Source organism: Leptodactylus fuscus, chromosome 2 (genome assembly GCF_031893055.1).
Source record: "Leptodactylus fuscus isolate aLepFus1 chromosome 2, aLepFus1.hap2, whole genome shotgun sequence".
Lineage (NCBI taxonomy): Eukaryota > Metazoa > Chordata > Amphibia > Anura > Leptodactylidae > Leptodactylus > Leptodactylus fuscus.
In genome coordinates this window covers 137,402,236-137,427,164 of record NC_134266.1, presented here as the reverse complement: position 1 = coordinate 137,427,164, position 24,929 = coordinate 137,402,236, and the positions used below count along the sequence as shown (strand labels likewise).

Below are 24,929 nucleotides of genomic sequence, written 5' to 3'. Positions count from 1 at the left end.
AAAATGCAGTAAAAACAATGTTTTTGGGTTTTTTAGCTAGGTTTTCCAACATGGGGCCTTAGCCTTAAAGGGGTTATCCTGTTATGAACACTTATTTCCTATCCACATGGCAGAAGGTCCGATTGCCATGTCCCCCACTGATCAGGAAAATGGGGAAATGAAAGTCTCCCTTAGGGTCAGTTTACGCAGAGTCTTTTGGTGCTGATTTTGACGCTGAATCTGCCTCAAAATCAGCCTCCCAATAGACTTCTATTGGGAGGCTTTTTTTGAGGTGGATTCAGCTTCAAAATCAGCACCAGAAAACTCTGTTTGCACTGACCCTTAGGCTGAGGCCCCACGTTGTGGAAATGCAGCTTTTTCTGTTGAAGATTTTGTTGCGGTTCTTTGAGCCAAAGCGAACTGAGCAAAGGTAGAAGTACTTTTTATATATTTCCCATTCCTTTTGTAGCTATTATTGACTTTGGCTAAAAAAAAAAGCAACAAAATCTGCAACAAAAAAGCTGTGTTAGGCAATGTAGGGCCTTAGGGCTAGTTCACATGGGGTTCCTCGTGAACACATTCCGTTGCGGCTGACGCGACGGGATGCCGATGCAGTGCAGCTTTCCGCTCCGGATTAGGCCCAAATGAATGGGCCTAGTCCGGAGGGTGGCAGCACGAGGCGGACACCACAGCTGAATTAGCTGTGGAATCCGCCTGAAGAAAGGACAGCTCGTTTCTTTTTATCCGCGAGCGGGAACAAACCGCTCACAGAAAAAGGAAATGACCAGGTCCCATTGACTTCAATGGGAGGCGGCAGGATTTTGACACGGATTCTGCGTCAAAATCCTGACCATTTTGCACCCCATTCACTTCTACTAGAATTTTCTATGATTTAGCACTTGTCAGAAACCAAGCTGTGATTTCCTTATTGTGCTCACATTGGCACAAGAAGATAACTCAACCACAATCAGGAAATCATGGCAGGGTGTCTGACAAGTGCCAGACCATAGAAAGTTCTTGAATTCCAGGTTGTATGCATTGGCAACCTATCAAGACAAAAAGCTACCGCTTCATTTTTTTTTCCCCTGACTGATTCCTAAGAAGTCTGCCAAATATATCTCCTTATGACGTTGGAGACACAGAGAGTATAGCAAACTATAGACCTACTTTGGTTCTGTACACAAGCCAATAGTTGAGACTTGGGCATATGGCTAAAACTTAACATTTTATTAAAAGTATATTTTGTCATTTAAGTTACCTTGTTCCATCTGGCTTTTTTGTGGTTGGTCATGGCCTGCCTGGACCTCTGATGCAATACTTGCTGAAGTTGAAGGAGCTAATCCTGGGTCTCTGGCTGTAAAGACATTCCCATTTGTACTGCCTGTAGAGACTGGCGGGGTTGTGGGAGTACGGGGTATCCCAACTGAAGGTTTCCTTGCCACAGGAGGGGGAATCTTGCTAGGTTTTCTCTGTATTGGGGGTTTTTCGTCCGGACTCCGAGGACCCCCATGTGCTTTTAACTCTACAACCATGTCTGCCTTCAGTGATGATTCTGAATCTTGCGATGCAGGAGGATCAAATACAAACTTCTTTGAACCCCTAGCAAATACAAAGCTAGCAGCTGAGGCTGGTGATCTGTGTGCAGAAGGGGATTCCGGTGGTTTTTGTAGAGAAACAGGTGGTCCTGTTGGGCTTTCCACTGGGGATGAATCAGACCCCTGAGAGGATCTTTGTGACAAAGACTTGCGAACAGGTTTTTGGGGTGCAGGGAGCCCAGATGGTGGTGGAGAGAATGGGCTTTGAGGAACCCTAGCCTGTATTGATCGCAAGCGAACCATCTGGAGCAAGGATGGAGTTACTATAGGCAAATTTGCCTCCTCTTTTTGTGCAGCTACAAGGCTCTGACTGGTTGCTGATTCTTTTTTAGAACCTGGTGCACTGACCGGCTTCCATGTATTTGCCTTGGGATGAGGTGAGCTTATGGCTTTTGAAAGAAGTGAGCTAGTAACGGCAACTGATGATGGCACATTAGGAACCGTTGTCTGCACAGCAGCTGATGGCACAGTGGTTACCGAGACTGTAGTGGTATTTTTAGGCTCCATGTTAGTCAGTGATATATTTCCAGTAGATTCTTGTGGCACTGTAACATCTAGTGGTTCTTTGGGCTCACTGCTAGTCATTGGCGTGGTGTTAAAATGTGGCTTATACGCAATTAAAGCTTCTCCATTAGTAAGTGAAGTATCTGAAGAAGCAGGAGGCACCACCATAGGTTCTGTAGAGGGAGGCACAATAGAGTCAGTGTTCTTATCGGCTACTGGAGGCACAGGATCAGAATTATTCTTTATTACATGCTCAGCTGTATCTGAAGGCTTTGTTAAATTTAAAGGCACCGATTCAGGTTGAGGAGCTGCAACAACACTTTCATTTTCCTGGCTGTTTGATGTTGACACAGGGATTTCTGCTTTCAGAACATCTGATTTATTATTGGAGGAGACACTAACTGGTTCTGAGCTTGCAAGTTCGGTTACAGGTTCTACAGCAGGTGGAGGGGGCAGAAACAGCTCCTCATCAGGAGGAGGAAAATCTGCCATGGATAAATCCTGAACATCAGAAGACTCTGGTGGAGGTGGAGGCCACAAGGATTCTTTCTGTGCTTTTTCTTCTTTTACTGATGGTGCAGTATCTGCATCTGATTCAGATTTTCTTGCGGGAGGAGGTGTGGGATGATGAGATGGAGGTGGCGATGGTGGAGGAGTTACTGCTGCCACAACAAAGTCTCCTACACTGATGGGTGGTGGACATAAAGGTGCAGGCACATTTGGGTGTGGAGGAATTGAATCTTGTCTCTCTTGGTCACCCATAGAAGAGCCAACTCTTGAGGAACTGACAAGAACAGGGGAATTGTTCTCAACTGAAGATGTAGAGGTCACAGAAATATTTGCTGCTGACTTAAGACTTGATCTCTCTGGTTTTGGTGGTGTTTTCCTACGAGAACCTGGAGACTCCAGAAGAGATTTAACAGGCATTGTTGGAGTTTCACTTTGGCTAGAGTAGCCACTGGAGGGAGACATGGTTCTATCTGAACGACTAGGAGAATTTTGCTTTGGTCCAGCCAAAGGTGGTAGAAAAACATCATCTGATGAAACTTTTTCTGCTCTTAACACCCAAGGGTCTTTGTTAGTCTTTGTTGAAGACTTTTTTTCAGGCCTGGGGGGAAGACCCAGTTCTTTCTGCTGCTGTAATGAATAGGTACGTTTAGGAGGTGGAGGGGCCTTTTTGCTTTTTCGCAGTGAAACACTACGCACTGAAGAACGACCACTACATAAACTTGCAGCATCTGAACCATCTTGAGTTCCAGTGCTGGGGGCAGGAGATGCCCTACCAGTGCTTAATCCAGACTTCTCATTTCCTTCTAAAGCATTATCACCTCCTCTAGAAGAAATTGTGGAAGAGTCTGATACTATTGTCTCTGTGGACTGTGAGCGGCTCCAGTTATCACTAGAGGAAGACATACCCCTCCCCCTATGCAATGAGCCACGAATCGAGGCTGGACTTGCTGAGGCAAGACTACATCTGCTTAATGTTCGAACACTGGACCGGCTCAAAGCAACTACGTCTACTAGAGGAGGAAGGACTGCATTTGGTATGATTTTAGACATGTAGGTTCCTTGTGGAGATATGGACATGACCGGGCTTACAGGGTCACTCTGAGGTGAATGTGTTGTCATTCCAGGGACAGCCAGAGATTTTGGGCGCAGGACCAAAGGTGATAGCTTAGATGAAGATTTCCTACCAATGCAGCTGTCATCATGATATACCTTCTCTATGTGCCGTTGTAAAGCAGCTTCTGTCTGCTCCAGAGCAGCCAAGGAGATGTGTGCTCCACTGTGTGCCACGGAAGCAGGTTTTCCATCTACTGTAGGAATGACAACAAATTCTTCCTTCTGCCTTTGAACCCCATTTTCTACTGGAATATCAGCAGACTTTTTCCCAACTAACTGGCCATCTTCTCTGCGAAACACATCATGGATGCCACGGCGCACAGAAGACGGATGAAGTCCTTTAAAGGAAAAAAAATGCTAATTAGTGCATCTTCCTACAAGGCAACTTGATATGGGCCAAATAATATGATTAGTATGCTTAGAGGGCATTGTAGGGGGAATAAACCAGCATGTAACTTTGTGTATCTATTATATAGAAGGTGTTATAGGATAATAAAAAGCAGACACAAAGCTGTAAATATGTGACCTTCCTTTCATCCAGCAAGTCTGATAATCGGGCACTTAAACTATCATACAATGTGGACAAAACTAGAGACCAAGGATAAAAGTGTAACATCCATTTTATTTTATTAGTAAACACTAGCAATAGAGCATTAGCAATGCTCTAACTAACCATCGCAAGGGAGACTCTGTCTGTACATATGTACTTAATGCAGCACTTAAGTGTTTACCAACGGGGGGAGGGGGGAATAGTCACTTCAAATGGCTGTATCTCCAGTTTTATACCATCTAGAAAAACGGTAACGCAGTTTGCTTTTTTTGAAGATTTTGCTGCGTTTTTTGAGCCAAAGCCTAGAATGGCCACAAAAGGAATTTGGAAATATATAGTAAGCTCTGATGTTGGAATAGAATTTTACAGACTATTATTGAGGTTTTTGTTGCCTATTTTTTTTAGCCAAAGCCATTCTTGACTCAAAAAAACACAATGAGAGGCTATGGCACCACGTAGTGGGCCGCAGCCAAAAAACGATGCAGTAAAAACCACTGCAGAAATACATTGCGTTTTTTCCCACAGCACTTTTCACAGAAAGTCACAGACTTTTCCTTTGTGGACTTTCTGCTTCATTTATACCTAAAGCAGTGGTTCTTGACCTTGTTTGAGGTACCGAACCCACCAGTTTCATATGCACATTCACCGAACACTTCTTTAGTGATAAATCAAATATGATTTTTTTCCAAATTCAAGTAGGGGTATATGTTTTTTTTACTGGTACACAAAATGAACCATGAATATGGCCTAGGGTTCCATCGAACCCTGGTTAAGAACCACTGACCTAAAGGGAAAATGCTAGCGTTTCCATAAGTATAATTGATATAATTGATTTACAAAAACAAAATGGTTTTTAAATCGTAGCATGTCCACTGTGAATATTTTTCTGCAATGTGTGGATGGGATTAGCCAGAATTTCGCTGTGGCAAAATAGTGGTGTTTACGCTGCATGGGGTCCCGGCCTAAAGGAGCTTTCTGAACAATTATACAAAAGGTGAGAAACATTCTAAAAAGGAACTAAAATCTGTAATTTAAGCTATGTTCACAACTAAGTTTAAGGCTAAATCAGGAGCTTCCTTTACAAAGTCCATCATGATGGAAAACCAATGGAGCCCATTATACTCAAGAGTCCACTGGGATCCATTGGTGTTCATCAAATGATGGATTTCTCCCCATCTAGCTTTCTGTTGTTCTGTTCTTATGACGAAAATGTAAACTCTGTACTTGTCTGTGTTTTACAACACTGATGCCAGCATTTGATAAAACTGGCTGTGTTGGTGTCTTGGACAAGATGTGGTGTGAGCTCTGGTATAGGTACATGGAAATTGTATTTATCATAACATTATGTAGAATTTAGTTTATGAAGTGAGGAGAAACCCTTTTAGGCCAGAAGCACACATGACATATTGACAGCAGTTAGTCACTGTGGAGTCGGCAGTAGCTAGCCCACTGTGATGTATGCTACCAATGTAGTGGATTAGATGTAAACAAACAGCATCAGGCTAGGTTCACATCTGTGCCCGAATCTCTGTTCGTGCCTTCCAGGGGATCTAAATGACAGAGATCTGGACTGCAGAGACTCCGGTGAACATGTGAACTTATCCTCGGGCACTCTGATAAATCTGTTCTGTCAAGTCTAAATTTGTACTGACTAAAACACTTAGTTCTCCCCAGTACATCTAAAACCTGAAGCAAAAAGTGTCTTGCTGGGTTGACTTTGAACCTGCAGCATTAACCCCTTCCCACCACAGGCATTTTTGGAATGTGTTTTCTGACTCCCCGCCTTCTAAACCTCATAAGTTTTTTATTTTTCAGGTCACAGAGACATAATGTTTACGGTACTTTGTAACAGAACCATTTAAAATGCTGTAAAATGTACTAGGAAACTGGGAAAACAATTCTGAACAGGGTGGAACTGGAGGGAAAAATGCTTTTGTGCAATTTTGTCACAGGATTTTTTTTTATGGCATTTAGGGTGCAGCCAAAATTACGTTACCTGTATTCTATGGGCTGATACAATTTGAGGGATACCACATTTCTATAGTTTTTCTTTTTTAAATAGTATTTTATAATATTTTTATTTTAGCCCCTTTAATAAAATCCAAATCTTTGCAAAAATATTAAATTCTTGGAGTCGCCATATTTTGACAATCATAACTTTTTTTTCCGTGTACAGGTATGAATAAGAGTTTTTTTTGTTTTTTTTTTTACACCACGTGCAGTTTTTTACTATTTTGGGGAATGTCTGATGTTTTAATTGCATTTTATTCAAATTTTTATGGAAGGTGAAACAGCGAAAAAACTGGTTTGGCTCTTTTTATTTTTTTTCCCCGCTCAAAGAAGGGAAGAATATTTTTAGATGTGTGTAGCCAGGCATTTTCAAACTCAGGGATGTATGATTTGTTTATTTTTATTTCAAGTTAACTTTTTTTTTAGAAAAATAAACTGAACCTACAATCTTTTTATTGCATGTGCCATAGACTGCAATGCAACTGTTGCCTCTCAAGGTAGGGCTTCAACTGTTATTTTTCAGCAGGATAATGCTCACCCACACAGTAAGGGTTGCTCATGAATGTCTATGCCAAATTGCATCACTTCCCTGGCCTGTCCAGCCACCACATATATTGCCAATCAATCATTTATAGGACCAACTGGGATGCCAGTTTCAGCAACATATGAATGTGCAGTATCTACAGGCCCAACTACAGCATCTGTGGGCAAATGTACCACAAGACACCTTAAGTAACCTGTATGCCTAATCATATATCATGTTGTATCCAGGCTAGGGATAGCCTAACTGAGTACTACATTCTCCTTTCAGTTGTACAGTTTCCCCTAATAGATATCCTTTCACTCTAATCACTTACATATATCATTACCTTCATACATATAAGGTTTCTTTCAGTTCTAACCGCTCCTTGCTGCTTTTTTTGTCAATGACTGTATATTGGCAAAAGATTAATTAGGAAGGAAATTTAGAGTATAGGATTTATTTTTCACTACACAAAGAGTATTCCGAATGTCGCACCAGTTCAGTTTATAAAACTACATATAAGAAATAACTAGAATCAATCCAAGAAGCATTTAAAGCAGGGGTAGGGAACCTTTGGCTCTCCAGCTGCTGTGAAACTACAACTCCCAGCATGCTCCATTCACTTCCATGGGAGTTCCCAGAAGAGCAGAGCCAGTATACATGCTGGGAGTTGTAGTTTTGCAACAGCTGGAGAGCCGTACGTTCCCTACCCCTGATTTAAAGCTAGTGGTGTGGGCTTGCCAGTATACTTAAAAGGAGTATAAAATAAACATTTTTTTTTTACAACATAAACATTCTATCTTAAAATATGTCAGATGCTTGGCCTAAAAAGGGAGTTTTGCAAACCATGTTGACCGTTTTTTAGGACATTTAGTCCATTTATGTCTTGTTTTTTTTCATGATGGCAATTCCGCCGGCGTGCAGATTGTTCTAGTACACTTGTTTTTGAGTTACTAAATTTCATAAGCCATGACATGATTTTTTTTTGTTTTACCACTAATAGATTAGGTTTGTTGTGGGAAAAGTGATAATTCTCTACGGTACCATTATGAGTGGAAAAGACCTATAGAAAAATTGTATTCATTGATTTTCTGCCATCTCTTCCAGTGTTCACCGTGTCAGATGAATAATGCTTAAATTTTGTAGTTTGTCTGTTACAGATACGAGGAAGTCAATTTTGTATATGTCAATAAATTGGCAAATTGCATATTTAAAATCAATAACACTGTTCTGTGAATGGATAAGTTAGAGAATATCTGTCAGCATCCTAGTGAACATTTCTGGTTATCTAAGGAAGAGTTTATTACATTGTGGAAAAGCTGCGTTTTTTGGTTGCAGATATTGCTGTAGTTTTTTGAGCCAAAACCAGGAGTGGATGTAGCAGAAGAGAGAAGTGTAAGTACTTTCCATTCCTTTTTAAGCCGCTCTTGGCTTTAGCTAAATGTGTATTTTTAGATCCAAGAGGAGTATGTAAAAGTATGCAACAAAACCCATTCCACTACCAATTTTGTAGATCTATGCCTTAGCTGCCAATTTCACAGCGTAGATCAACAGTTCACACTTTAAAGCGTAACTAAACTTTCGAACAACTTTTGATTTTCTGGCAGTATTAGTTTCACTAATACTTTTGTAATATACTTTATTAATTTTGGATCCTTTCTGTGACATCCTGCTTTTTTTCACTCTTTCCCTTGCTTCTGTATTGAGAGCTGTTTCTACCTTACACTAAATGTTACTGTGTACGGGAGTAGGGGAGGGTCATTATAAGACATACAAACTTGCTGTTTGTGTCATATGAAAGAGGCGATCCTCTGCAGTGCTATCTAAGTTATTTCTAAAGAGATCAATGGTTGAAAACACAGTTAGGATTAGGATATTTGTATATATATATATATATATATATATATATATATATATATATATATATGATATAAAAATCTCAATCCTGACTGTTTTCAACCATTGGAAATAATTTAGATAGCACTGTAGCTTTAGTGTCATGTGAAAACAAAAAATCCTAGACACCTTACTTAAAGGAAGTAGTACTGGGGCCAAACGAAGAAAGCTTCCTTCTTGCAATTGGGCTGTTGCTATGGAAACCCGTGACGTGCTGTAAAAATGTAGTTGAGGATACATTGGAAAGACATGAACTGGATCTTCTCAGCAGTGCTGTGTATACAGATCACTGCCAATAGTGATCTAATGCACAACAAGAATAATGATGAAATTTGGCTGTGGGCACTCAGACGTCTGAAGGTCTTAACCTTGAAAGAGTTACTAGGTGTTCTATAAAGTATATATTTATAACAAGTGTTACTATTGTGATCAGTTTCCTAACAAGTTTTTAATATTATTTCTTGCAGGTCACAGGCATTTTAGCAATTCAGTTACTGTTTGCATTGTGAAATAAATGCCTAAGGCTCATGTTGTTATGAAACTGTGCCTCCATTATGACAAGTTAACTCCTTTCCTTCCTTACAAATTCCAAAGCACAATGTAGGAGTCAAAACATGCAACTTGGTTCTGTCCAGTGCTGCTAACGCGGAAGACTGTGAAACTTACCAAGTTCTGCTGCAATGTGCTGTGGCACTCCCACAACTGTAGCTCTCTTCTCCTTACGTTTCCTTCCTATCATGTTTGATGGAGTTCTGGGTGAGTCATAAGGTCTAAATGTGGAGCCTAGAAAGAAAACAATGAAAAGGAATGTTAACAATCTTTTATGACTGAAACCAAAATATCACTGAACACCATTCTTTACAGCATTTAAGAGGATCTGACACCTTTTCTGATATGTCTAGTAAATACTTGTATGCTCCAAAATATGGCAATTTTAGAGCATCCTTTCTAATACTCTGCATTGAGCTCCTATTCCTCCTGAGTATCCTACTAATATTATAAACTAGCATCTGCCCGCGACTTCGTCTGCAAGTTGGTGTTGGCGCTGCGCCACTTATATTTAGCCAATTGCTGTTGTGGATGATCCACCTGCTCCCGCATCTCGGCTCTGCTACATCGCAGCATATGTGCAGCATACTCAGTTGTATGCACATCTCTGCACATGGAGAGTGTACTGAGCTGTGCTGCAGCGCTGCTTAAGCTCTGCTACATCTGGCCATTTGGATTATAGGGGTGTTCTTATGTCAGTGTGTGAGCAGCTTCTGTGTTACAAAGGGCTGAATGGATGTTGCTGAAATGTGCCAAAGTTCGATCAGCCTGCTCCCGCGTCTTGGCTCTGCTACATCGCTGCATATGTGTAGGATACCCAGCTGTATGTACATATTTGCATATGGAGAGCCTACAGAGGTGTGCTACAGCTCCGCCACATTGGGCAATTGTGATTACAGGGGTTTTGTTATGTGACTGTCTGAGCAGCTTCTGTGTTCCAAAGGGCTGAGCAGATGTTGCTGAAATGTGCCAAAGTTCTCCCCCATCAGAGGCACAAAAACACATTCCCCGTCATACTCACTGAAACTCTACACCCGATATACTCCTTTTGCCCACACACATCCTGCATGTTCTGTAATCTCCTGATCTTCCATGAGGCTCCATTTTCATCAGCTTTCACACTGTGGAGCTTCATCCTATATAGCTCTGCCCACAAAATAGTGTGCAGCTCCGCCCACTGCCTAGCATGATCCTATCCTAGAATGGCTCAAGGACCTGTGAAGATGTCATCACAGGTCCTTTAGTGTTGTGTGAACTGCGGTCGTGTAGTGATGTCATTTACCAGGATAAAAAGTAGCCTTTGTTTTAATCGGGGTTCCTATCTATGTATGTGGCAAATTTCATACAAATCCGTTCAGCCGTTTTTGCGTGATTGAGGAACAAACGTGCAAACATCCAAACCCATTAAGTAGGAAGTAGGATAGGATTAGTACGATAGGATGTGAACATTTGAATGTTTGTGTGTTTGGATGTTTGTTCCTCAATCATGAAAAAAAAACACTAAACAGATTTGGATGAAATTTGGCACAGATAGATTGTAACCTCGATTAAAACATAGGCTACTTTTTATCCCAGTAAATGACATGGCTTCACGACTGTTATGAATTTATGTTCACATACTATATTACACTGCTCTTGGGTGCAGCTTATCTCAGCTTCTGATAAAGGCAGGTCTTATATCTCTCAGTGTAAACATCCAGCTAACCCTCAGTGGATTGTGTACACACATTTACATATTATCTGATCAGCTCCAGGTAGTGCTGACACACTGGATGGGAAAACACCTTTAATCCAAATTGGCATTTTGCTACTTTTAAACATGCCGGGAAAAAGAAAATCTAATTTGTTGCAAAATTTTAAAACGACAGCCATGAACGTAGCCAGAAGTCAACAGAGTTCTCCTCAAGCAGAGCTGACTGGGATCATCGGCGCCAACAACAAGCTCATTATATGGTGTCCCAGTGAGCTGCTGAGATACCGGAACAATCATGGGGACAGCGCAAGGAACGAGTTTAGTGGCAGGCCAGCTTGACAGCTGCCAAAAAGCCGGAGCAGGTGGATCACCAACGCCAACAACACACTCATTATATGGCGTCCCAGTGAGCTGCTGAGATGCCGGAACAATCACAGGCACGGCATGAGGAACAAGTTCAGAAGCAGGACAGCTTAAGAGCTGCCGAAACACCGTAGCAGGCAAACCATTGACAACAGCAATTTGCTGACAAAACCGGTGCGGTTTTGGAAATCGCAGCATGTCAATTATATCTACGGAAATGCCGGCTGCTTCCCCTTAGATATAATGGCTGACCTTAGGCTGAGGCCCCACTTTGAGGAAATACAGCTTTTTTTGTTGCAGGTTTTGCTGCGTTTTTTGTGAAAAATGTGAATGGCTACCATAGGAATGAGAAATATATAGGAAGTACTTATGCTTCTACCTTCTGCTCAATGCACTACTGGCTTTGGCTCCCTTTCCATTCAAAACCATTCCTGGCTTTGGCTCAAAACACGCAACAAAATCTACAACACAAAAAATCTGCGATTCTGCAATGTGGAGCCTTAGCCTAAGGCTGGGGCCCCACAGTTCTTTCAAAGTGGATAATGGGATATTAACAAATCCCATCCACACATTGCAGAAAAATACATGAAGCAGAAATGCTGCAATTTACAAATCCGTTGTGGTTTTGGAAATTCCTGCATGTCAATTACTTCTATGGAAAAGCTGTCTGTTTCCCTATATGTATAATGGAAGCAGAAAGCCCTTCGGTAAAAACCATGATTCGTATCAGTCTCTGTTTTTCTCGCAGCACTTTTTTGCTGCACCCCACTACCTGGAGCGTTTGCCTAAGTGTGGAAATGCCATGAGAGGTGACATCTATGAAGTGTAACGTATTGAGGTCTGATAGCTACTAATAACGTTCCAAATTCCATGTTAAATCTGGATTCATGCATGTGAATTGAGTTTTTGTAACTGTCCACATGCACTAGAAAAAACTGAATTTTATTTGCAATGCAGGAAAAAAAAAATCTTCACATGTCACATGCGCTTTATTGTTATAGATTCTACACAGTGAACCTGGAAGATCAGTCCTATTGCATATGGATTAATCCTTGTACAGATGTACTGCAAATCTAAGTGTCAACCTCAGAATTCTGGTGAAGTTCTTAAAGGGGTTGTCCCATCACAAGGATCCTATCTATACTGCTAGTTTATGTGGATTTAAGACTTTTCCTAAAAGCATTGCTTTATCAAAACTGCTTTGTTTGGCCGCTATCTTAATTTATTCACTTCATTGTTTACACTCCGTTTCTATGGCCCTTGGGATTATCTGCTCATTTGTCAAGTGATGTAGCTGCCTGCTCTCAGGGGGGAGGGAGGGGCCGGGAGCAGCTCTGAGCTGTTTGTGTCTGATAAGTAGCGGAGCTTCTCAGATAGGGGAGGTGAGAGCTCTGGGATTTCTGAGCTCTTATCAGTTGGTTTAATTGAATTTGGCTGATAAGGGCTGAGATAGGGAGTCCATTACCTCTATGTAATGCAAACTCACTCAAATCCAGCTCTGCTACATCAGCTTCACACTGTGGTAATTCATTTACAACCAATCCTGTGCAAGTGAAACCCCGCCCACCTATGTGCCGAGAAAAGCAGGAAGTGAAGAGAGCACAACAACCTGCAGGTTAGTGAACAAGAGTCATGGGAATACCATGGGAATACCAGCAGCTTACATATTCAATGTGAGACTTAGAACACATCACAGAAGTGAAAATCTACAACAAAGTTTAAGTACTCCTTGGTCTGCTCCATTGAAACGGTTGTTGGTTTTCCCCACTTCTCTCACCTTTGCGCTGGATCATCTCTGACCGGGTGGACAATGCATCATCAGTATTTTCCGTGGAATAGGAAAGTGAGCGAGTACGAAAGCCATTGTCAGCTGTTTCAGGTGTAGGCTGTGGAAGGAGCATAAAGTGAACTTACAAAAAATATATTATTTATTTATATTATATGGTGATATAGAGCATAGAATGTGTGTGTACAGATCAGCTATTCTGGCAGTGTCTGGGCACTGAAAGCTATAAAAATGAATGAGAAGCGCATGCAGGCTCTCCTATTACTTGAACAGAAGAGATGGCATGCACTCCCTGTCCACTGCTGGAGCTTCCATGTGCAAAGCTAGCCATACCTATTACGTGTACATTAGCCACACCTGGCAATTTCAGTGTGAATATCTGACTATTTTATGTGCAGATTTCTGGGGCAGAAGGATCAGGCTGTTGGTTTTCAACATGCTCAATCCTTTTGTTCTCACAGAAAATATGCCGCCAAACGTGTTTGGTAGCAGCTTACTCCTGCCACTATTGAGACCATGCATGTGCGATCTGAGTATTACCACCCCCCAATACACCATGATATAACTTAGCATGTACATTATACATAGATGTTTATTACTACAAGCCAATACTTTATAGTTATACCTCTGGTGGCTTATTTTCATCCTGGAAGGAATGTTTGCTGTGCTGTTTTTCTGAAAGAATAAAACAATTGAGATTTAGGCTATATACATAAATGTCATTCTGCAATATCACTTTCACTCATAAACACCAATATAAAAGAAACATGCAGTCCATGGCATAGAAAAATCAGAAAATATTAAATAGTCAATACTATTATTGCAAACTCTTTCTTGTGACATTCAGAAGAATTAGGTAAGAGTCACAAATGTAAAAAAATAAATAAAAAATCCTTGTTAGTTACCTCTTCTCTGAAGGGACTTAAGCCCCTCTTGAGCCTGGCTGTGAATGTCCTCCACAACAGAGGTGCGCCCACTGGGGAAGAATAAATTTCCAGATGAATCATCGTCTTGAAGTGGAGTCGGCTGGGGTTCACCATCAGGCTTTGCAAAATCTTTAGAATTTAACAAGGAGAAGATATTATTTCTAATCTGTGTTGTGAGTATGACATTGCTATGTGCATGCTTATTATAACTATTATTATGTAGCTGGGATCAGACATAAGTTGGCATGTTCTCTCTTACAAAACCTCTTACATTAGACGGCCATGTTACGTGTGATCACATGTTATGTGGCAGTTGACTTTTTATCCTGTGATGAGTCATTCTTAGCCTCAAGGACACATACAAGCCTTCAATGTCACGAGTACAGTGTCAGCACACAATGAATCAGGATGGGCTGGGACTCTAACCACAGCGATACTGAAGTCCAGAATAATCAAAAACAACTACTGTACTGTTCACACTTTGGTAAGAGAGGTTTTATTTACAACGTAGAGCTGCCCACTCGCATGTTCAGGATGTCACACAGATTTCAGCATAGATTTATGTTAAATCTGATTCAATAGGAGGAACATTGTGCATTCTGTGCCTGATTCTGCAGGATTAAATATACCCTTACTCTCTATCACGGCACTGCACGAGCTCATCTAAGGCTCTTCTCACATCAGAAGTCCCCATCAGAGATTCCAGCATATTTGGTATAAAAAAATAAAAAACACTGAAAATAACACTTTTTTTTTTCTTTGTAGCCAAACGGCAGACAATGGTGTGACTTGCTTATTCGGTGCACTGGTAGCTTTGCTGGTATGTGCCCCGATGCCAGGGATAACAGAATTAGATTTGGTAACAATATCACTGCACTGTCAGAAAGGCCATCTTCAGAGCTCAGTGTCATCAATGGGCAGAGAGGACACCCCCTCAGGACGCTAGGTTCACACCTGGACTCTGGTTTGCATTCTTCAGGTCCGCTTAGGAACCTGAAAAATGTAAATCCAATCTGCTTAAAAAGCAGACACCCTTGGAAACCTGCGGACCCCATAGACCTTCCCCCCGAAAAATGTGGAGAAAAAAGTCTGCTTGCAGGACTTTTCTCTCCATGTTTTACAAGCAGAATGGGGGATGGAATTCCTGAACGAGCAACGAGCACAAATGTGAATCCAGCCTGATGGTACACTTCCATGGACATCTGCAGTCGGGAGGATGTTCCTCATCGTCCAGCAATCATGCCAGGTTAGGAGGTCGGCCCCTCTGATAGTGTAGTGATATCGGTACCAAAACCAATGACACTGTCATCTCTGGCACCGGGGGAAATGCACACTCACAAAACTGACAATGTGCTGAATTCAGCACACAGTCATCATTGCAGCAACATTAGAAGACATGAAAGGTCGTCTTTAACAGCATTATATTAGCCCGAATTCCATTTTATGCTTCCCTGACGGAACAAATATAAAATTCATATTGAAGTTCTGTTAGTCTGTAGGTGTAGCAACGAGCAGGTCAATATAACATAAGGCTACGCTCACATCAATTTAAGTTCAGTCCGCTGCTCAGAGCAACAGAAAAGCTAATATAATGACAGATAAAGATGGAGCAGACACTGTCTGCATGGGTTATCATTCACTGCAATATAATAAAAAATGGTAGTTTTCTTCCATTAGGTTTGTTATGTTTTAGATAAAATATAAAATTGTGTGTGCAGTACTTTACATTCAGTCTAAAAAGTAACTTTGGGGTTGGTAACCCAACTCACTGGCTCTGACTCGTTTATTGTACCACAACCCGACTTCAATTCCCGATGTGATGCCTTAATACACGTTCATGTATATGGGACATTACAATATAATGGAGAAGTGTGCTAGGAGTGAAGAATATTGAAATTTTATTATCATATAGAAGTCTTGAGAGCAGATTTATCACGTCAAAAATCTGGTGTACAAACCATAATAATTTTTTCAACCAGCTGTTGGCAGGTACCACAGGTAGGATATCGTTTGACATCAACAGTTTTTGTAATGTTTGGCCCTGCCTCATGTTACAAAAATACAAGTAGGGCTTTCATTATAGTTCATATAGCATCTGCTGATATCACTGTAACATGCCCAGAAAAAAAAAAAAAAAAAAGAGACTAAGAAAATTTGTCTTAGTTGCCCTTAGCCACCTTAATTTTTTCTAGAGCAGAGTACAAAATGAAAGTTGTGCTACGAAAACTTGTCCATATTGTGGTCCAGGCTCACTGAAGCAAATCAATGGGTCGGTGGAGCCATGTGCGGTACACGGATATCATCCTTCTCGTGCATGCAGCCTTATACATATTGTGCTGGAGCTTAGCTAGTAGTCATTATAAATGTAAAATAACAATTACAGGTGAGGACGGGCAGTCACAAGGTATTTGTGTGCAGCTCCCTACTGAGGCCAGTGTTTGGCTACAGCGGTGACGTGAATAAAAGTGAAATGCCACAAGATATTATAAGGGACCGCTAACAACACTAACCAGCCTCCTGGAAGAGGGGACCAGTACTGGTAGGTTTTAAAAAAAAATTTTCCCTAAGTTGAATCAAACAACATTCTTACAGTGTACCTTCAATTATTAAATCACTTGTCATAAATGAACAATACATGTGAAACATTGTAATATATCTGAGGCATCATTCACATCTGCGTTCAGTATTCCGTTTGGGGTGTCCATTTGTGGATCCCCTGAACGGAATACAGAATGCATTAAAAAACGGTGAGCAAAGAAAACACACGGACCCCATAGACTATAATCGGGTCTGTGTGTTTTCCACACAAATCATGCAGAGACAAAAGTGCTGCTTGAAGTACTTTTGTCTCCGCATGATTCGTGCGGACACCGCGTGGAAAACGCATGGACCCCATTACAGTCTATGGGGTCCATGTGCTTTCTTAGCTAACCGCTTTTTAATGCGGTCTTTATTACGTTCGGGGGGGGGGGGGGGGCGGCCAAGTGGACTCCCCGAATGGAATAACGAACGCAGAGGTGAACCGGGCCTTAAAGAAACCTGTTTCCTTCTCCAATAATTGTTTCATTTTTTTCTTTGCAAGAGGCTCTATTATTGGGAAATCGTGATTTGTTAGTGATATGCTTGAATAGCCTTTAAAAAGGCTATTCAGGTGCTGCTAACAGATTTTGAAAAGCCTCCCCCCCCCCCCCCCGTTTTTTTTTTTTTTTTTTTTTTTTTACATATGCAAATGAACCTCTCCGTGCACCCTGGGCATTCCCCATGCCATTGTGCACCCCCCTGTGTCATACCTTTGTAACGCCCCCTCCTCCTCCTTTGCTGTAACCGCCTCCATTGTATACTGAGCAGTTCTATAGGTAGCTACAAAAAAATGGCGCTCGAGCATGCACAGTAGTGCTCAGAACGGAGCGTTACTGCGCATGCCTATTTCAAAGCACAGGAACGACACTACAGACAATGGAGGCGGTTACAGCTACGGAGTATTGAATGGTACCATTATGAAGTTCAATTTAAAAATAAAAAGTTACGGGGCGTCTAAAGCGAAAATTGAAATCTGCCTGCAGCTGGAAGGAGTTAACCATTAAAAAGTTTATAGGTGAAAATTTCCATTTATATGTATCTGAGATGAGACTCTTTCTATTTCATACTGCAGGTTACACTGTTTCACATATTGGTCATTTTGCTGTGTATAACTGTCTTAAAGGGGTTGTCTGGGATAACCACTTTTTTTTTTTTTTTTTTGAGGCCAGAGGAAGTACGTAAAAAAAAACTAAAAAAAAAAAAACTAAAAAAAAAAACAAAAAAAAAACAAAAACACACACACGCACATACTGACTGTTCCCCAGTGCTCGAGTGTTGTAGTCCGGTCCTGCTTCTCCAGTCTTTTCTTCTGGCAGAAGTCCCCACTGCACTATGACATCCCATGTCCCTCTGGTTAGGTCGCTGATTAACCTGAACAGTCACATGTGACTTCCGCCAGAAGAACACACTGGAGCAGCAGGTCTGGATCGTGCTTGGAGACTCCAGAGCATCTGTGGTTTTTTCCACCTTCCCTGCTCTCATATTAAAAAACTGGTTATACCCAACAATCCCTTTAAATGTCCAACTCCAAAGGAAATATTTTTACAATACATATCTTGTTCAAAACTGAGAAATTCGACCATTTAAATTTTATGGTATGTCATGTGAAATTATTACTTTTAGAGAATTGTCAAATATTGAAAACTAACTTCAGTCAAAGATTTGTTAACAAATATGAACAGTTTGACCTCAACGTTTGTATTACTTACAAAAAAAACAACAACACATATTTCAGGCGGAAACCAGGCAGACCCCATTATAGTCTAAGGGGTCTGTGGGTTTCCGCGGGTAACCGCTTTTTAAGCGGATTAGGTTTCCGTTCTTCAGGTTCCCTAGAACGGAAAGCCAAACACTAGTGTGAACCAAGCATAAATAGTTTCCTTTAGCACACTGATGCTTCAAAAGAGCAAATGCAGCACTTAATCACCCGGAACACAAAAATAGTGTAAGATTTTATTAGAACAAAGTACACTGCTTACTCATGTCCAGATTTCTTTAACCACTTCAGAACAGGGCTATTTTTCCAGCTTTAGGGCTACGCATTTTCATCTCCTTTGTGATAATTTTTACATAGGTGACACACATTGTAGTGTCAATAAGAGTGGGGCTGGAACATATTGTTGTGCCATGGGCATGGTGCCCCCCCTCCCCCATAAGGTCATAATAGAACTTTGGGGGGCATTTTAAAATTACATTTTTTCTGATAATTATCCCTATAACTTGGGCTGATACACTAGCCCAGTTGCAAGGGGAATGCAGCTTCCTAAACTACACTGCATCATGGCAGCTCCTATAGCTGTGTACATAGTGCTCAGGAAGGCAGGGGTGGCAAGAAACTGTACCTGTCTTCTCTATCAAAGGTATGAAGTAACAGCCAGCATTCTGTTCCTACATTTGCATGATTTAGAGTTGACCGCCTGGAGCTATATAGTTAACAGGCAGTTTGGGAATGGTTAATCTTTTCCCTAGTAAATCCTCCCTTGTTCCCAAGCTAAAAATTAGTAGAAAAGAAGTGCTCAAAGGCAGACTCCAGCTGTACATATAAAGTGAATGGGATTTTGGTTAATCCCATCCACACATTTCAGAAAAAAATCCGCAGCGGAAAAGCTGCATTTTTGAGAATCACAACATGTCAACTATACATGTGAAAACTCTGGTGTTTTCCATATAAGTATAATAGGGGCATAAAGTATTTAGCTGTTTTTTGAGTCAAGGCGAAGAGTGGATGTAGCAGAAAGAAGACGTGCAACTGCTTACACTATATTTCCAGTCCTTTTGAAACCACTTTTGACTTTGACTCAAAAAAAAAAAAAAAAAAGAACACATGGCCGCAGCCTCGGGCAGTAAGCTCTTACAGTCGAATCCTCCCACATTTTGATGCTAGACTTTAGTTTGCATTGCTTCACATTAACTGTAGACTGCTGAAGATTATGTTGGAAATCTATAAATAAAAGTTACTATTGTACTGTTCAATAATATGTGTTGGTATGTAGTTCATAAAGAGCAGGAGTGAATGCGTATTCCTGTGTGCTGTGCCTTTGAAACACATTTAGAGCTGTAGTAGGAAGAAAACACAAATGATGCAAACTAGGTAACCACGTTTGTGTGAATAAAATATATGGAAAGCCCTAAACTTGTTTTAAAGTGACATGTTACCATGTAAATATTACAAAGCAGAACCATACACAAGAGATGTAGCCGCTGTCATCAGTGTCCGCTCTTTGCACTGTATTACTATTACTAATTTTAAAATGATACATAAATGATTGTTCGCAATGGTCGTTGGCAGGCTTCTCTCCACCAAACAAGTGGCAATGAGACTAGAGGTATATCGCATGATCAGACAATTACAGGAAATCTTTTTTCTTTATAAATATGTCCTTGATATGCCAATTTAGAATGGCAGGTTACTGATGTGATTGTTCATACATCTTCTTGGCTTCATTTTTCATTTTCTGGTATATGTAATGTGCCTAGTCAGCTTAAATGATCACATCAGAGAAAAAAAAAGTCTCTCTCTCCACTCATCTGCCACTTCCACTTCAAAAACTGACACTCACTCTCATGTCTCTGCTGGATTCTGTGAAAATGGACAGAAGCTCACAGAAAAATCATATTACATATGGCAGTGCCACAGCTCTGTCCCATTAAAATGAAATGGCCTAATGGACTGCAGCCATGTTTTGAAGTCCTGCACATTCTCCTCTAATCTCTGTATGCGGTGTCTGGCAGACATCATATTAGCTAGTCTATACCCACCAGCTCTGGGAGAACTGCAAATTAGAGAGAACTTGTTTCTGCTAAAATGCAGAATATAATTAATATAATGTCCAGAAATAGGGGTCCTTGTGTACATACACTGTACAGATTCATGCTCTATTTGACGAAACATTAGGCTCAATGTGGGGATTTTGGTTTGTACTGTACATATAATGAGCTGACAGTGGAGACTGACGGTGGGCCACTCTGAAGGGCTTGACAGTGGCTACTCTGTAAATTGGTAGTTACCCAAGGCTCCGTAATGCCCACCACACAGTTTAAAGCTCATTGGTCCCCCCCCCCCTTCCCGCTCAAAGCATAATGCTCCTTAATGGCCACAACACAGTAAAATGCCACCACAAAGTAATGTGAATTATATCCCCACTGTTATGGAATTGCCTGCTGGGCAATTCCCCAGTGGTTGCTTCTGAAACCAGGAAGGAAGAGCATGACAAAGACAAAGAGTTCTAAACTTGACCCAGCCCCTGTCCCTTCCTACACGCCTCAGCTACCCTAGACGGTAGAAGAGCAACTGGGCGACAGTCCCTTCTCTAAATAAGTTTAACACAGAAGCAGAGTCAGCAAGCCGAGTTCAAACCATAGTGCCAAACTGAAATCCAAATGAGTAGTAACAAGGGAAGTCAAAGGTCAGAAGTCAGTAAATACAATACAATAGCAAGAGAAGCGCTTAGCAAGGATAGAGTCTCAAAAGTCAGAAAACCTGTGTGGGCTGATGGCAGTGGCGTAACTACCACCATAGCAGCGGTAGCAGCTGCCACAGGGCCCGGGACATTAGGGGCCCGGTGACAGCTGCTACCGCTGCTCTCATTATTCTCGGAGGTCTTTTCGGACCCCCGAGTATAATGATCGGGGCCCCCTGTTGGTGGAATACTTTCCACCAACAGGGGGCCCCGAAGCTGCAGCAACGGCTGAAACACAGGAGCTTCAGGTCTGGCTCCTGTCAGCGCTGCAGGATGTTCCCCCTCTCTCCCCCCTCCCTTTCTCTGCTGTCCTCTGCCCACCAATGAGAGGAGGAGGCGGGGCTTATCCCTGCCGTCCAGCACAGAAGAGAAGAGGAAGAAGCTGCTCCAGGAAAATGAAACTGAAGCTACACAGGTACGTACTGGGGTTACTATACTTATTACTATCAGGCATTTGGGGGGATTACTTGTGTTTTAGTAACTCCATGTGCCTCATAGTAATAGCAGTTAACCCCATCATCTCCCTCACATTAACCCCTGTTTGCCTCACCATAAGAGTTACTGATATGTGAGACATATGGGGGTAATAATAATGAAGATACTTTATTATTACCTCCATGTCTCTCACATATCAGTAACCCTTATGGTGAGGCACACAGGGGTTAATGTGAGGGAGATGATGGGGTTAACTGTTATTAATATGAGGCACATGGAGTTACTAAATTGTAATGCACAGGACCAGATTTTTTTTTATCCACAATTTGTCCTGGTATAGCGGTCAGCGGTGACAGTATTTAGTCCTGTAGGGGGCCACTAAGGGACATAATACTGTGTGCAGGGGCCACTATTGGGTATAATACTGTGTGCAGGGGCCTCTAAGGGACATAATACTGTGTGCAGGGACCACTATGGGACATAATACTGTGTGCAGGGGCCACTATGGGGTATAATACTGTGTGCAGGGTCCACTATGGGACATAATACTGTGTGCAGGGGCCACTATGGGGTATAATACTGTGTGCAGGGGCCACTAAGGGACATAATACTGTGTGCAGGGGCCACTAAGGGACATAATACTGTGTGCAGGGGCCACTATGGGACATAATAGAGCGCGCAGGAATGCGTAGGAGGGACTCGGTCGAGATCTTCGGTGTCGGGGGGGCCCCATGTCAAAAGTTCGCCACGGGGCCCCGCCATTCCTAGTTACGCCACTGGCTGATGGACTGTCAATCACAGAGGCAAGGCTAAGATTAACTACTTGAGAAACAGAGGGAAACCAAGGAGAAGGAGATGAGTGTGGTGGGAAATCAATTAAAGAGATGAGGGAATAGGGCAATGTTCAGACAGAGCAACAAGAACCAAAAGCAAGGAATCTAACTGAACACGCCTCCTACGCCGCAAAGTGCAAGTGAAGGGTGGTGCAGAGACCTGAACAGGCAGAGATGTTACACCTATAATACTTCTTAAACCCCCCCCCCCCCCCCAACAGTATAAAGCTCCTTAGTGTCCCCTCACTAGTTAGTGACATAGACTTCCCCTTTCCTCTCTTTGATCACCAGGGAAGATTAAACCTGGGGTGCGTCTTATGGTGCGTTCACACGGAGTAACGTGCCGCGTGATCGTATATGCCGCGTTATTTTGCGGCCGTAAAATCATGGCCGCAAAATAACGCGGCGTATGTGATCCGACCTCCCATTGAAATCAATGGGAGCGTATACGGCGTGCAAAATCTCACACGTCGTATACATGCCACATCACGCGGCACGTTACTCCGTGTGAACGCACCCGTATAGTCAGACATGCCTTATCTTCTGAAAAATGTGGTAAATGCCGGACATATTAAGGGGACCTTACAAAAAGTAGTTAAGTACTGCTGTTATAGAGAGAGAGTCCCTGATAGTAACTATAGTATTTTGCTATATCATACATTTATACCATTTTTTTTCTTGTACTATAGGTATTACAGTATGTTTGGTTACTTATTTTTATTTTAGGGGTTGTGGGTTTTTTGTGTTTTTTTTTATAATAGTAGTAAATTAAAAGTTATATTTTATTGTTACACATGGAGTGATATCCTGTTATACTATGATAGCCCTGCCACAAGCTCTGATCACTGTAGTCAGTATTTGTGTGGTAGGATGAGGAAGCCTGCATCAGATATATATGGCTCCTCTTCACTGTGCCAGCGCACTGAACTTTTTAGATTTCTTTACAAAAAAACCCCATGAGATTATGGTACATTCAATAATCATCCTAATACTGGAAAATAATTGAGACTGTTTTCCTATTTAGAAAAACACCATGAAAGAAGACAGAATTAAAAAAAAAAAAAAAAGCCCCACGCTGTGGAAACGCAGCTTTTTTTGTTGCAGATTTTGCTGCATTTTTATTTTGAGCCAAAGCCAAGAATAGGTACAAAAGGTATGGGAAATATATAGGAAGCTTCTTATACGTCTACTTTCTGTCAATCCACTACTGGCTTTGGCTCAAAAAACTGCAGCAAATTCTGCAACAAAAAAAGTTGAGTTTCCGCAATGTGGGGTATTAGCCTTAATGTGAATCACACAGAAGAATAGTATTAGCAAACTTATGTAGGCTAAAATACAGGGTTTAATTTAAATGGGCTCTCTATCTTCATGGTGTACTTTACTGACCAGATACTTGGCACCAGCAAGTCCCTGCCACAACAGAGCAGATAAAGACAGAGCACAAAGCATATCTGCTGTAGACTACCAGGAATCCAGTGTTTATACTGGTATTGTAACACAAGCACATTTTACAGATAGAGTTAAAATACGCCTATGTAATTTGCATTCCTTTTCTTCTTAGTGTCAAATGTGTAATTTCTCCACATTCTCCATAGTGAATTTACGTTGATGCAGTTGGATATCCCTTCAAGCAGGTTAGTAAAACTGCTACAAGCTCCAGCGCAGCCTGATGTGAGTTGCTTTAGGCCTGTAGTACCACACTGTGACACAGAAAATTATCATTCCTATCTACTACATACCAGGGTATGGGGGCACTCGTCCACATTAGGGAGAGTGTTCGCCTACATAGGCAGCCCAAAAGGCCGAAACAGCGCTGTCCATAGTTGGGAATCTGTTCCTTTTGGAACAGAAATACTGATTTAGCAATTAAATCCACATTATGATTAAAAGACTTTATAACTGAGTCGTTCATGATGTTAAGGATGCTGCCCTCTATAGGGTGGTGTACAGAGTGCACTCTGTTCTCCTAATTCCATCCAGGAGACTAGATTTGCATATTTTTTACCTATCTTCTACATTGTCATTGATGTCAAATATACTAAGTTCCCCAAGATGTAAAATTTCTTGCGATCAGATATTATTTGTGATTATTCACACTTTAGACCATAGCGGTTCTCTTCAGATCTCCAGTGCCCATCACTATCACATGATGTTTTTGCATTGAAAACATTGGATTCAAACAACTGCTAAAAACATTAGACATCATTTTCACTCAGAGCTTATTAAAGAAAATGGGCAGCTGAGCCGGCCATATTCAAGATCTTTATATCTTAGGGTGCATTCACACAGAGTAATGTGGAGCTGATTTTTACATATGTAAATATAGGCGAGGTGTTTTTTTGGCACGTGGTTTTTAACGTGTTTTCTGGTGCTTTTTTTTTTTTTACACGTATAAAATAACAGAAAACGCGACAAAAAACACTTCAAAAAAAGCCTTGCCATTTTTACATGTGTAATAATCTTTTGTAGGGTGATAAATCTCTTCTCTGGTTGTCGAAGGCTGTCAAATGGTCCAGCAGTTTCTTTTAGCAGCCATGCAACAAAAACTTTTCTAGGCATAAGTAGAAAAAAACCCTAAAAGGTTAGTCAGCAACTAATATCTAGGCATGTGGCTCTTGGAATTT

The 24,929-nt window shown here is 41.4% G+C and overlaps 2 protein-coding genes across 2 annotated transcripts in view; both read right to left on the bottom strand.

Annotated features, from left to right (window-relative positions):
• NHSL3 (NHS like 3) overlaps positions 1-24,929 on the bottom strand; it is a 36,303-nt gene that overhangs the window by 2,252 nt on the left and 9,122 nt on the right. Inside the window, exons 2-6 of the mRNA XM_075264674.1 lie at positions 13,977-14,126; positions 13,697-13,746; positions 13,063-13,171; positions 9,347-9,463; positions 1,238-4,039 (exon numbers count right to left, since the gene is read on the bottom strand). Of these exons, the coding sequence (XP_075120775.1) occupies positions 1,238-4,039; positions 9,347-9,463; positions 13,063-13,171; positions 13,697-13,746; positions 13,977-14,126 (3,228 nt within the window). The remainder of the gene's footprint in view (positions 1-1,237; positions 4,040-9,346; positions 9,464-13,062; positions 13,172-13,696; positions 13,747-13,976; positions 14,127-24,929) is intronic.
• Positions 15,190-24,929, bottom strand: part of ZBTB8A (zinc finger and BTB domain containing 8A) — a 140,721-nt gene continuing 130,981 nt past the window's right edge. Inside the window, exon 5 of the transcript XR_012715071.1 lies at positions 15,190-15,199. The gene's annotated coding sequence lies outside the window, so the exon portion shown is untranslated. The remainder of the gene's footprint in view (positions 15,200-24,929) is intronic.